Source organism: Condylura cristata, unplaced genomic scaffold, assembly GCF_000260355.1.
Source record: "Condylura cristata isolate star-nosed mole 26May11 unplaced genomic scaffold, ConCri1.0 scaffold00019, whole genome shotgun sequence".
NCBI classification, from domain to species: Eukaryota; Metazoa; Chordata; class Mammalia; order Eulipotyphla; family Talpidae; genus Condylura; species Condylura cristata.
Window position 1 is genome coordinate 26,291,884 of NW_004567120.1, and position 12,337 is coordinate 26,304,220.

General features: G+C 42.8%; 1 protein-coding gene across 1 annotated transcript in view; it reads right to left on the reverse strand.

Moving 5' to 3' along the window:
• TENM1 (teneurin transmembrane protein 1) overlaps nt 1-12,337 on the reverse strand; it is a 590,326-nt gene that overhangs the window by 16,896 nt on the left and 561,093 nt on the right. Inside the window, exons 27-28 of the mRNA XM_004685779.2 lie at nt 11,274-11,446; nt 10,021-10,256 (exon numbers count right to left, since the gene is read on the reverse strand). Coding sequence (XP_004685836.1) covers nt 10,021-10,256; nt 11,274-11,446 — 409 coding nt within the window. The remainder of the gene's footprint in view (nt 1-10,020; nt 10,257-11,273; nt 11,447-12,337) is intronic.

Here is a 12,337-nt window from a genome sequence, read left to right on the forward strand (position 1 = left end):
GGGGGAGGCAAGGCAGGGGCCGGGGGGCTTTTACAATTTAGTTGTTTTGTTTCTATTACAACTTTTTATTTGGAAAGAGTCTGACTCACAAGAAGTTGTAAAAATAGTACAGAGCCACTGTGTACTCTCCACCCAGCTTTCAAGGGACAGACTTTTAATTTGGGTGGAAGGATTGCAAGCACAAGTAGCAGAAAGCAAGGCCTGAATGAAAAAGGAGAGATTTAGAGAAGTGTAAGAAGCAGGGAGTCGTGGGCACACTGACTTAGCTGCATGTCTGAGTACCAGTCACTTCTGCCAGGGCCTTCGCTTTCTAATCTGTGAAATGGGAGCAAATTACCATTTTACACCAGAGAGTTGTGCTAGGAATAAAATGAGATTTCTTATACAGGTACCTAGTGAAATGGAAAAGCAACATTACTAATCATTATTTTTAGGCTATCATGGATGATTTCTTTTCTCACTTCAGTTAAGCATTTGCACAGGCCCAGGTTTTGGATTCCTAGGTGATGGTAGTTTGCTGAACCAGATTTCTGTCCGTAGGAACAATCAACATGACCCCAGAACAGAATTTTAACTAGCTGGCTAATGAGGTAAGAGCTAAAACACCAACCCTAGGGTTTGACTACATTAATCATAGTTGGACTAAACTGATTCACAAGTTATTCATCTAGACTTTATGTTCATTTTAAACTATCGTGGTCAAGGATTCCTTTAAATATCTGGAATTTATGCGCTGCATCTCCAGAAAAAAAAAAGTGCACCTGCCTATGCATGAATATTTTCAATAAAATCTCAAGGGAGCCCTGAAACCCAAACATGAAACCTCTTGGGGTCTCAGAAGTCCAGCTTCAAGATGCTGGTGCAGTTTTAAAAAGTGTTATTTTTTTAGATGGTGAAATATTCTATCAGTTCCAGGTGTATGACATAAGGACCTGATATTTGTAGATACTGCAAAATCATTACCACCATCAGCCTAGTGGACATCTGTCACTGTCTGTAGTTATAATCTCTTTCTTGTGATGAGCACTTGTAAGATCTCTCTCAGCAACTTCCAAATATACAGCATTATTAACTGTAGGCACCATGCTGTACTTTACATTCTTGGACTCATTTATTTTAAAACTAGACGTTTGACCACCTTTGCCCATTTTTTTCCACATCCACCTCCCCCAACCCCCCCTCCCACTTTTATCAACCAGCAATTTTTTTTCTAGATTTTTTATTTTCAGATTCCACATATAAGTGAGAGGCAGAAAGTTTTTATCTTAATGGCCTTGATAACTGTAAAGTCAACATTCTCATTTCAGATTCTGGTATTCCCTTGCTAACTTTGCTTCTTAAAATAACCTCCTCAATACTCACCCCCTCCTTGATGAATGGATATTTTTTCATTGCATAAAAACTGGAAAATATAGAAATATATCAACAAAATAGCTACCTGTAAGCTTACCCTCCAACTTAAACCATTACTAATACATCGCTTCATTTCCTTCCATTTATCCCACATTTTTGTATAATCTATGTCCATACATGTAAAGACAGACTATAATTAGGATTGCACTTAATGTTTTTTGTTTTATTTTTTCAGCCAATGCTTTATCTTTGGCATTCCTCATGTTATTAAATATTCTCCAAAAATGATCTTAATGGTTGCATAACATCTTCCTATATGATAAGAATTTATCCTTTCTCCTATTGTTGGAACTTAAAGTTTTTATTTTCCATTTTTCCTTGCATATCTCATATTTTGTTAAAGTTTTACAAATTGATATTTCCTTAATACAGATTGCTGGGCCAAAGACAAGAACATATTAAAGACTCCTGATACAGCTTGAGATTTTACTTTATAGTATGCCAAGGTTGTACATATTTATTCTTCCATGAACCAGTAGTGGAAAAGCCTATCTCATTTCATCCTTCCTGATATTGAGTCTTATCATTGTTGGTGATTTTCTTTTTTCAGGAGGAGAGTGGGGAGGTGGTATGTTACTGTGGTTTAAATTTGCTTTTACTACTAGTGACCTTGAATCCTAAACCTCCACTGGCCACATGTATGTCTTTGATGAGCTATCTACTGAAGACATTTGCCCATTTCTGTTGGGGTGTGACCCCTTTTTTAAAAACTTCTTTTGGTTTCAGTTTCTTCATCTGTCATATGCTAACGGTATTTGCCCTTGATTTTGAGCTTCTGTAAAAACAAAACCAAACTTATCAAAGGTGTCATGCTATGAATTTCACCCATAAGACTAGTTAGCTACTCCAGTGATTTGGGGAGGAAGTACTATTAGTTGCCAGGGTAGGCTGAATTTTAGAAAAGAAAGTCATGGACTGGGAATCATGACTTTTGAAACCATCTGTAGCCACTGTGTGTGGTGTTGTAGGGAATAAATACAAATTAACCTGCTGCTATCATCTAAAAGGTGATTGAGAAGCACATATTTTCTGTCTTTTGATATGCAGGGCTTGGAAACCTATATGAAACCAGGTGTCTTTCTTCAACTACCTTTCCTGTGGTTTTATAGGCACATATCTCCAACGGTAATACTGTTCATTTACAATAGCTGTAAAATGTCCATGTACTCCCAGAGATGGTTGTAACTGTTACAATTTATGTTATAATGATAGTTAAAGAGCCAAAGTAACAAGTGATTTCCAGTTCAACTAAATTTGTGGTTTTATTTGTCTGATAGATTAAGTTTACTACTCAAGAGCACATTTCTTAATAAAGTCATTACAGCAACACAAGCAGGATCCCTGTTAAAGCAAGCAGAGGAAAACTCTGCTTACTGTTCTTTCCCTGCCTGTCAAAACTTCTGCCACTATGCCTCGCTGTTTCTGGATAACGCATGCTGATCTAAGGATGTTGCTGAAACACCAGTTTCAAAGTCAGGTTTGGAAGGTCGTGTAAAATTTGGCTAAGAGTTGAAAGGGGACAGAGGAGTTTACAATGATAGAGTCCCTTTGAGTCTCCTGTGTAAACTACATGTGACTCCTGAAGCCATCTGTAACCATGCCATGTGGTGTTGGAGGGCGTTGGGAAGGAGGGTGCTTTTTCAGGCTCTCTCACTCAAGTTTTTAGGTGCTATGTGTCTCCAGCCTCTATGGCAGGAATCAGGCCAGGGTGAATACCTCTGACCCCGGGGTCATGGTCGGTTGGGGAAGCACCACATTCCCACAAAACAGTTGTTTGCCTGCAAGACAATAAAAAAACAACCTGTATCTAAGCGTGGCCATCAATCCTTATCTCTATGTTTCCTCCAGTCTCTACCAGTCCTTAGCCCAGAGAACGAAAATTTGGAGATAACCCCAAGTTCAAGAAAGGTCTCCTTGGACAGGTAGCACATTGAAAGACCTAGGCATCTGATGAGCTGCATATTGTGGTAAGAAAGTAGGACTTGGCTTTGTTTTTTCAATTGGGGAAGAAGTATCTGTGATTTGACTTATCCTTTGGTTTCCCTTAATAATTTTCTAGCTTCACTAAGGAGAAGTCAGGAGAAGGGCTTGTTTTTTGTTCATACGTGGGCCAGAGAGGAAAGATGGAAGAGTGTGCCCTAGGAACCACGGGTGCAGCTGCCAGCAAAAATCAACGTGCCCGCAAAATGCCAAGAGGAATTTTCCTTTGCCTCTCTTCAGGCTTTCCTTGCTCTTTCCTAAGACTGAACTGCTTAGCAGAAGGTCCTTTCAGCCTTTCCAATTTGACACTCATTCCAATCTTATGGTTAGTAAGCTACAGGTTGGATGAAGATATATTAGGTTGATTGATAAGCAACTGCTGCTATTTGGCTGTTTCTGGCCTGCAGAAATGGGCAATTTGCTATTGGTCAGCCAAACACACACACACATGCACAGTGCTGAAGAATCTACAATCATGGCAGTTAATTTTCTTTTTTCGACAAGGAGAAGGCTGAATTTTCAAGGATGTGGTCTAGCATTTCCACTCACAATGCAACTGAGATTCTTGTTTAGTTTTTGCTGAAGAAGTTAGAAGGTGAATAAGCAAGATGGGCCAAGTAACCACATCACAGGTTGGGAGATGCACAGCATTTAGTTTCCATGAAGCTATGAGAACAGATAGAAGAGTCACAGTCTATTTTAAATTAATATGTGCGACTCTCCTCTTATTGGTCTCAAGATAATTACTGCTTGATTTTTAGAAGTCAATCAATACCATTCTACAAATTTTATTTTTTATTGATGTTGCTAGGCTGGCAATCAAAGCCTACTTGGCCTTGATTTTGTTTCACACAGTTGCTCACGAATGAATAGGGCGAGGATTCGGCATTAGCTCCATCTGGAATTCCATTTTACGTTCTTGTTGTTTTACTTCCAAAACACTCTTTTCCTTACCAGCCCACAAAAATCTTGGTGCCACAGGAATCTCAGCACATGGGCTATTGAGCTGGAACACCTGGATTCAAATCCTGTTACCAGTGACTAGTTGTGTGACCTCTCTGTGCCTCGGTTTCTGCATCTGTTAAATGAGGATAATTACAGAACCCACCTGATTAGGTCTTAGGGGCTGTAAATAAATTACTAGATGGTGATGCACCTACTGAGACCACAGTGAATGCCAGCAGCTGCAGTTATGATTAATGGTAAAAATACTACAGTAATGGAGGTTGCACAGCTCATAATCCCCCACTTTATAGATGGTTAAATGGCACAAAATTGTGGACACATTAGCTCTTCCTCCAAATCTTTCTCACCTGATTTCTTTTTTCTTTCTTTCTTTTTTTTTTTTTTTAAAGATTTATTTATTTATTTGTGCATACAGAACTGGGGTACAGGCCAGAGGCTCAGGGGCGGTGAGAGGATTCACCAGAGACAGAGTGGGGAACAGAACAGGCAGATCGACGAAGTACACTGCTGAGGGGAGCAGCGGGCGGGTCAGGAGAGGTCTGCCACGCCATGTGGTCACCTCCGGGGCAAGGGGGAATTGAACTCATGAGGAAGTGGCTTTAGATTCTCAGTGCTGTGCTTTAACCCACTGTGCCACCAGGGAGGGCCTCTTTCTTTTTCTTAAGATTTATTTATGCAGATAAGAGTTGGGGTACAGGCCAGAGATGTGGGGGAGGTGAGAGGATTCACCAGAGATAGAGTGGGGAGCAGAACAGGCAGATGGACTGAAATACACTGCTGAGGGGAGCAGCAGGAGGGTCAGGAGAGGTCTGCCATGCCATGTGGGTCACCTCCCTGGCCACGATGGAACGCAGGCCAAAGTGGCGGCCACCGAGACTTTAACTTCCACACCACCAGGAAGGCCCTTCTCACCTGATTTCTGCCACACGATTTAACAAGGACACTTTTTGCACTATATTAATTTGTTCTTGTTCAAATACTTTCCACTAGGTGAATTCATCTGTGTCACCATACAACAGATATTTAAATTTTTTGTACCAAAGCATCACTGCTTACATACATGTGAAAGTGTGTGAAATGATACTTTCTTTTTATTTAGCTTTTATTTAATCTCAGGATTAACAAACACAGAAACTTCTATGAATGGAAGACCCCAAGACTCCTCTGACCCAAAGGATCAACTGCCTGCTGTCCACGATGCCTGAAAACTTGTTTTGTGCAAGTGACTCCTTAGGGGTAGACCCACTGTTACTTGGGCTGAAAGCAGATCTAGTCTTCAAGTAGATTAATCCAGCTGCAAACAGACTGGATTTTTGATTGTTTGCTAATATTTTTTAGTTTACTTTTAATGAAGTACTATTTTTCCTTACATCATTCATTTGTGCACAGTATTTGATTTCTCCCCCCATGTTGTCCCATAATGCACCAGCACGATGGTACCCATGACCCATCACCTTGGCCCCTGTGCTCTTTCCTCCCCTGCCTTGACTCCTCCCTGCCTCCTTCCTTGCTGTGTTCCTCACTCTATGGTCAGGGCAATCAGATTTTTTATCTAAATGTTAACAAGAGCAAGTCCTTGTAGCAAACCTGGGGAGAGTACCTGAGACCTTTTAGCATCATCTTACACATGCCTGTTGTATTCCTTCCTCACTACTCTTCCTATTACTCTTCTCCACATACCTCTTAATTTCCAGTAGAAAGTATCTTTCATTTCTTCTCCAAAAAAAACTTTGCCCATATTCTATTTTATTTTTTAAAGATTTAGTGGGAAGCAAATGGGAACCCCAGCTCTGAGCAGCCTGAGTGCCCTGTGAGAGAATGAATGGAGAGGGGTGCAGGGACCTTCCTGGCTGCCTCCAGGGTTCCCCATTCTTTGTGTTTGGACCCTGTCTTTCGGCCAGACTTGTCTCCCCTTTCAGAACACTGAGCACGTATGAACATTTTCATGCTGTACTTCAAAAACAACCTTCCTCCTTCTCAGTTATCTTCCAGGAGAGAGAGAAAAAATCAATTGTGAGGGTTTTAGATTAGTCTTTGCTTCATTTTGCTTGTAAACACGTCATAATCATCTTACTTGATTTTATGACTTTGGTTTGAAGTGCTCAGCTTCCTGGATTTTTTTTTTTTTATTATTAGAGGAGGCTGCATTTGTGGGGTTTTGCTGTAGCCTCGCATGTCTGTCTATTAAATCTTGTAAAGAGGTCTGGGACCCAATACTGGGATAAGTCTCATGTAGCAGTATCATCACCCATGGACACAGCAAGGTGCAATCTGGATGCAGTTCCCAGACCAGTTGGCTTTTGGTGAATGTCCAATTCTTTTACAGCGGCCTCCGTTATCTGCACTCTAATTTCTCTTTTGTCCAGGGAAATATATTTATGGGGACAGATTGATGCAGCAGATGAGAAGATACATGGACTGGATGTAAAAGTACTTTGCAAGGGTGATTCAAACACAACTCAGGTTGGGGGAAATGGATTTTTTAAATAAATGAAATTTCAGGATGTTAATATGATTTATTTCACTTAATGGAGCTGGTGCAGGATGGCCCAGAGGTAACAAGTCCCTTGCTTGGTCAGGCTGAGCAGGAAATCATGATTCCCCGCAGTTTGCCTCCCTCGTTTTGAAGGGGAACCTGATTTTGTATGGAAAAAAAAAATTACCCATCAGTGGAGAAAAGCAACTCTTGCTGCTTTATCTCCAAAAGAGGTCCAGCCCTTTCTTAGATTTTCTTCCCAGCTAGAAGGTCTGAGGTGGGTAGGTAGGTAGCTTTTTGTAACTTCCGTCTTACCAAATGGGCCTTTAAATGAACCTGTCACTTTGCACCTGAGCAATTTGTATTTTATGACCTGCTTCCCAAGCACATTTGCAAGTTACCAACATCCCTTCGTGTGGCTTTTCATAGAGGAGCCCTCGTTCACAGCACAGTAGGGATTGCTATATCATGTGACTGTCAGGACCAAGAGTTCTGTCTCAAGCACACTGGTCCCATCCCACCCCCCGCCGCCCCTTGCTCTGGCACGGGTATGGCAGCTCGACCAGGAGCGGCAGACGATTCAGGCCAAGGTCCTGTGGTACTTGAGGGGGTTAGAGAGTTTTAATTTTTACAAGTATGCTTACAAATGGTCACCACCTTTCTGGCCCAGGAAGTAAGTTACATTCTAAGCTGGCCTCCAAAAAGCTACTAGAGGTGAAAGGGAACTATCTCTGAAATAATCAAATCAGTAGGGAAAGAGACGTTGCTTTGTGGAAATTGGATTCATTCCTCCCCTTTTGGAAGCGTATTCTCTTAAATCAAATACAGGTAAGCTGGAGAAACCAAGGCAGTAGTAGAAACAAAAATGCCTAGGGGTGGCGAGAGGAGGTGAGAATTAACAAGTCAATCTGCCTCGCTCCCCCTCTTGTCTCTTCCACACTTTCCCTGTCTGGAGTCCAGCCAGTTGTCCTGTGCCATCCATCCTGGACTGGCCAGTACATTAGAGTCGATTATTTGTCTCTTTTTGTCAGCATTGAAATGAGGAGTCAGGGCCTGCCAAGGTAGCTCCTCTGAGTGGGGCGATGATTTATAGATTAATTATTGTAAGGAGCAAGACAGCACAGCATGATGGAGAGGGAACAGTGCTGTGCTAAGCGGCGACCTGCATCTTAGCACTGGCTCTGATCCTTGGTAACTTTGACTTTCGACACATCACTTAACCTCTCTGGGTCTTAGTCTCCTTTTCTGTAAATTGGGAATAACAGTTGATGTTTGTGGTGCTCAAATAAAGTCCTGGCTATGAAAGCATTTTGCTAACTCTTAAGGCCCTGAGCACATATAAAGGAGGGTTACAGTTGTTAGATTTCTGGGGCCCTACAGAGTAACACCACTTAGCCAAACAGGGGCTCCATTCTCCAGGCCAGGACCTCCAGGAGTACTCTAGAAGTCATGTGGAGGAGAAGGCCCCGACTTGGCCACCCTTAGACGCCATGCCACAAGCCCTCCTGACCTGGAAGACATCAGTTATAAGGAGCAGTAAGGAAATACCACTTCACTCTACTCTTAAAGCTGAACAGTCCCTCCATGTTTTATGCCCATAAGCTTCGTAACGTTAAGAACAATGTGGGATAATACAGTGGGAACAATAAGTTGCAGTAGTCTAGGTATACGGTGGGGAGAAAACATGGCGGTTATCTTAGTAAGTGGAAAATCTCAAGGTCACATAGTGTGATTTGGTTCATACTGCTTCTCTGAGGCTCTACGCTGGAGGAGGCACTAACAGGTCACTTCTTTGATGTAACTTTCTGTGGTGGTGAATCCACGAGGTTGCTAAGGTGCCTGAAGATTATTTTTTCTTTTCTCTAGTGTACCTTTATTTCACAGGTGAAGAAAATCATGGCATTTCTTAAACCACTTGTGAAACTAGATAGCAAGGCCAGGTTATGTAACTTTGCCATCTGGGGGTTCTGCCCAGGAGATCCCATTTCTAGAACTCTGAAAGAAATCCTCACTTGCTACCTACACAGAGAGGCTCGACTGTGTGGACTGGTTTCACTTGTCCATCCAGAGGCATAAGTGGTAAATGCCCCGTTAGAGACCAGTCAGGATAGTCAGACATACAAACTGACTTGTGAGAGTAGACAGACAACTTCAGTGGCTAGTACAAAGAAGACGCACTGCAGTTTGTGTCTATGTGTCCCTGGCAGACACGGTTGTCGTTTGTTTTGTGCTCCCTGAGCTGCAGGACAGCTGTAACCTCGTCTTGCTAGAGTTGGGTAGTGGGCCGTTGTTGCTCTTCTGCAGCCTAAAGGTTACCCATTATTACTGTGGGTGAATTTTTACTGTGAGTGAAGACAGTGCAAGCATCCCGGGTATTGCAGGCGTGACACAGGTGCTCAAAGTAGGCTTGGCCCCGATAGTGAGTGATTGCTTCCCTCAGGCTGGCAGTTGCTCTGGGGCTACTACTGAATGTCGCTATATTTGGAAAGTTGGTCACATCATCCTAACACTGGTTGATGTTGAAGCAGGGACAGGCAGACAGAGTGCTGAGGTATTTGTAGGCTTTGTGTGCTATAGAAAGGCAATTTTGACTGCCAGGCCTCTGGTGAACTGTGATGAACTGCGCTTGGTCAGGACTTGAACATCCCCCACATATTTCATTTCCCTTAGGTGGCTGTCTCTGAGCACCTCTCGCCCAGTCTCAGGACTAACCCTTCTCACTCCTGGCCCTTGGCATGCTGTTATGGTAATGACATCATTCAGTGCTTTTGCCTTTGCCCAAAGGTTGCCTTATGTCTCATGTCCTTCTGTGTGTCTGCCCGTGAATATAAAATATGAACTCCTGCAAAGCAGACACTCAGGTTAACTGGCGGACCTGACAGCCATCTCCCTGGCAAGCCGTGAAGGGTTCTGGAAGGCCTCCTGACTAAACACATTTCTCCATCTAGACTTTCTTGGTGCCTGAAATTGCTACTATTAGAGCACTTTAGCTGGCTAATGACAAAGAAAGCTCCTATTAGAAGGTTCATTTAAGGATACTGAACCATTATCAGCCATTAGCACCCTCTCTAGAATTAGTATATCATCTAAGCTAGTCAGTCACCTAGAAAAGCTGTAGAGAAATGGGACATTGGATTAAGGAGGTGCTGCAGTTTTCAAAAAGAAAACAAGAGGTCAAACCTTACCCTCAGCCTCCTCTCAAAAGCCGAAATGTTGCCTTTGTTTTGTTCCTTCCGTTGCCGCCACTCAATGAGGTTGGCGTTGTGCTCTCCTGGCAGTGAGATGTTGCATTTGCCCAGAGTGGGGTTGACCGCCCCGGCCAGGATGTGGGGCTCCGAGCTCAGGCTGATCTCCATGCCGCTGGCAAAGGTGACGCGCAGGGAGCCGTCCGGACTCACCCGATAGGTACTCTGGGTATTTTCTGTAGATAGAGAAGCAAAGCAGGAAGAGGGGAGGAAATGCAGGGGAAGCGGGGGAGAAATGCAGTTAGCTTTAGGAGGCAAGTTTGGGGAGGCGCGAGCTGGCCCCAACTGCTTCTGGGCTAGAGCACTAGTCTGAGGCCAGACATGCTCCTCCATGTGGGCCTTGTTATTTTCACAGCTGGGGTAGCTTGCTTCTTGGATAAAAGACTCCTGTCAATTACTGCAGGCTGTTGTTTTTTTCATTTTGAAAGAATTCCCTCACAAACCCCCTTTCTGACTTCTTGCATTGCCTCCACAGTTTGCTACGAGAAGAGTATGAAATTCCACACAGCATCCTCACTGCCTGGGGATACCAGCACCGTTGCTGAACCCCAAAAAACAGCAACACTGACGAAAGAGGTGGCCACTGCTCCTCTTGGACAGTTGTGTGTCTGGCCTCACAGCCTGACAGCTAATGTGTACTTAACGACCCGCAGAGCCAAACAGTTTCTCTGTTTCCCCTCTAGCCTCCACAGTTTTCCTTCCAAACCCAGCCTACCTACTTACCTACTTACTTTCCTCTTTCTCCTTCTTCTCTCTTGTTCTTACTCCCCACCTGTCCATCTTTCTCATCCCGCCCCTTCATTTTTCTTCTGTTCTTCTTTCCTTTCCTCTCTTTGAATAGAATGAACTTTTTAAATGTACTTATTTTCCTTCTGTTCAGTTAGAATGCTAATTTCAGGTGGGGCCAGGCTCCATTCTTTAGCAGAACCGAATCAGGGCCTCAGGGAGCTTTCTAAACAGCTGGGTGATGGGAAATGACTGAGCGGTCTCGGTAGGGACAGGGGCATTGAGTTCCCCGAGATGTGGCCTGAGGTCACTTTGTGAATTTGTGAAGGGTGTGAGGTTTCGGCCCCCATAGCTAGAAACAGAGAGAAGCCATTTTCTCAAAGTGAATGCAACTGTTAACCAGGTGAAGAGGTTTGACCGTAGAAGCTAAGATGGGTCTTGTCAGGGGCATTTGGCGATACTCTTACCTTGTTTTAAAATATATATGGTACTAGTTGCTGTCAAGTTGGTTGACATAAGGACATTTTCACGGTTGGAAGTGTCTAGCTCCACTTTTGTCAGCTTCTCCAGGTCACTGTGGAAACTGCTGACCTCTCCAGTGGGAAATGTTGCATTGGTCAGATGTCCCTCGGGGTCATACCTGAGGAATGTAACACATCCCAACTTTGAAGTCTCTTGGCAGTGATAACAGGCCTTTGCAAAATAAAAATCACTTGGCAGCTAATACAGTTTAACTTTGAGTGATAACAAGTATTATTAACCTTGTTCAATAAGAAGAAAAAGGTCAGAGAGATGATTAATCAAACAAAGGTATTTTTTTGCAGCTTCTGAATTCTTGATGACTTCCTTGAGCTGTGCTGTTTTACAGAAAAAATATATCTGGTAATGAATCACCAGGGTGGAAAGCTGATTTATGAATCATGTCCTGCTGTGTGCAATGTTGCAAGGAGGCCTCCCTTTGCAATTCGGCTCGCAACCATTAGATGTGCTGGGTCATGAAAACCAGCAGAGGGTGCTGTTGGCAAAGCAGAGGAGGCCCCAGTGGCTGCTGAAGACAGAGCAGGCCAATAAACTGACTTGGTATTGTGATAGGAAAATTATATTTGCTGCTGTTTAAGTTGCCAAATTTGAAATGAATGAATCATTCTTCCAACAAAATGAACAAGCACAGAGGATAATGGAAACATGTTCATTAAAACATTCTGGAACCCCCTGATCTCAGTGTCACTTAATTTTTTAATCTTTTAGAGTATAGTACATAATGTGTTGTAATTTGCCTATATGAGTCAGAGACAAAAAAAATAATTACCTGGGATAATAGGCAATAACCTATATCTAAAAATACAGTCTAGTGAGTTTACTTTTTTAAAAAAATTCAGAATTATTGGCAATCTCACTGTCCTCCAAATGGAAACTGCTTCCCTGAAGGCTTCTGATGTGGAGCTGTTCTTTTATTGCCAATAGAACCATGAAAAATAAACACTTCATTAAAAGTAAAGACATGCACTTGGAAACCCATTACTGTTTTCTT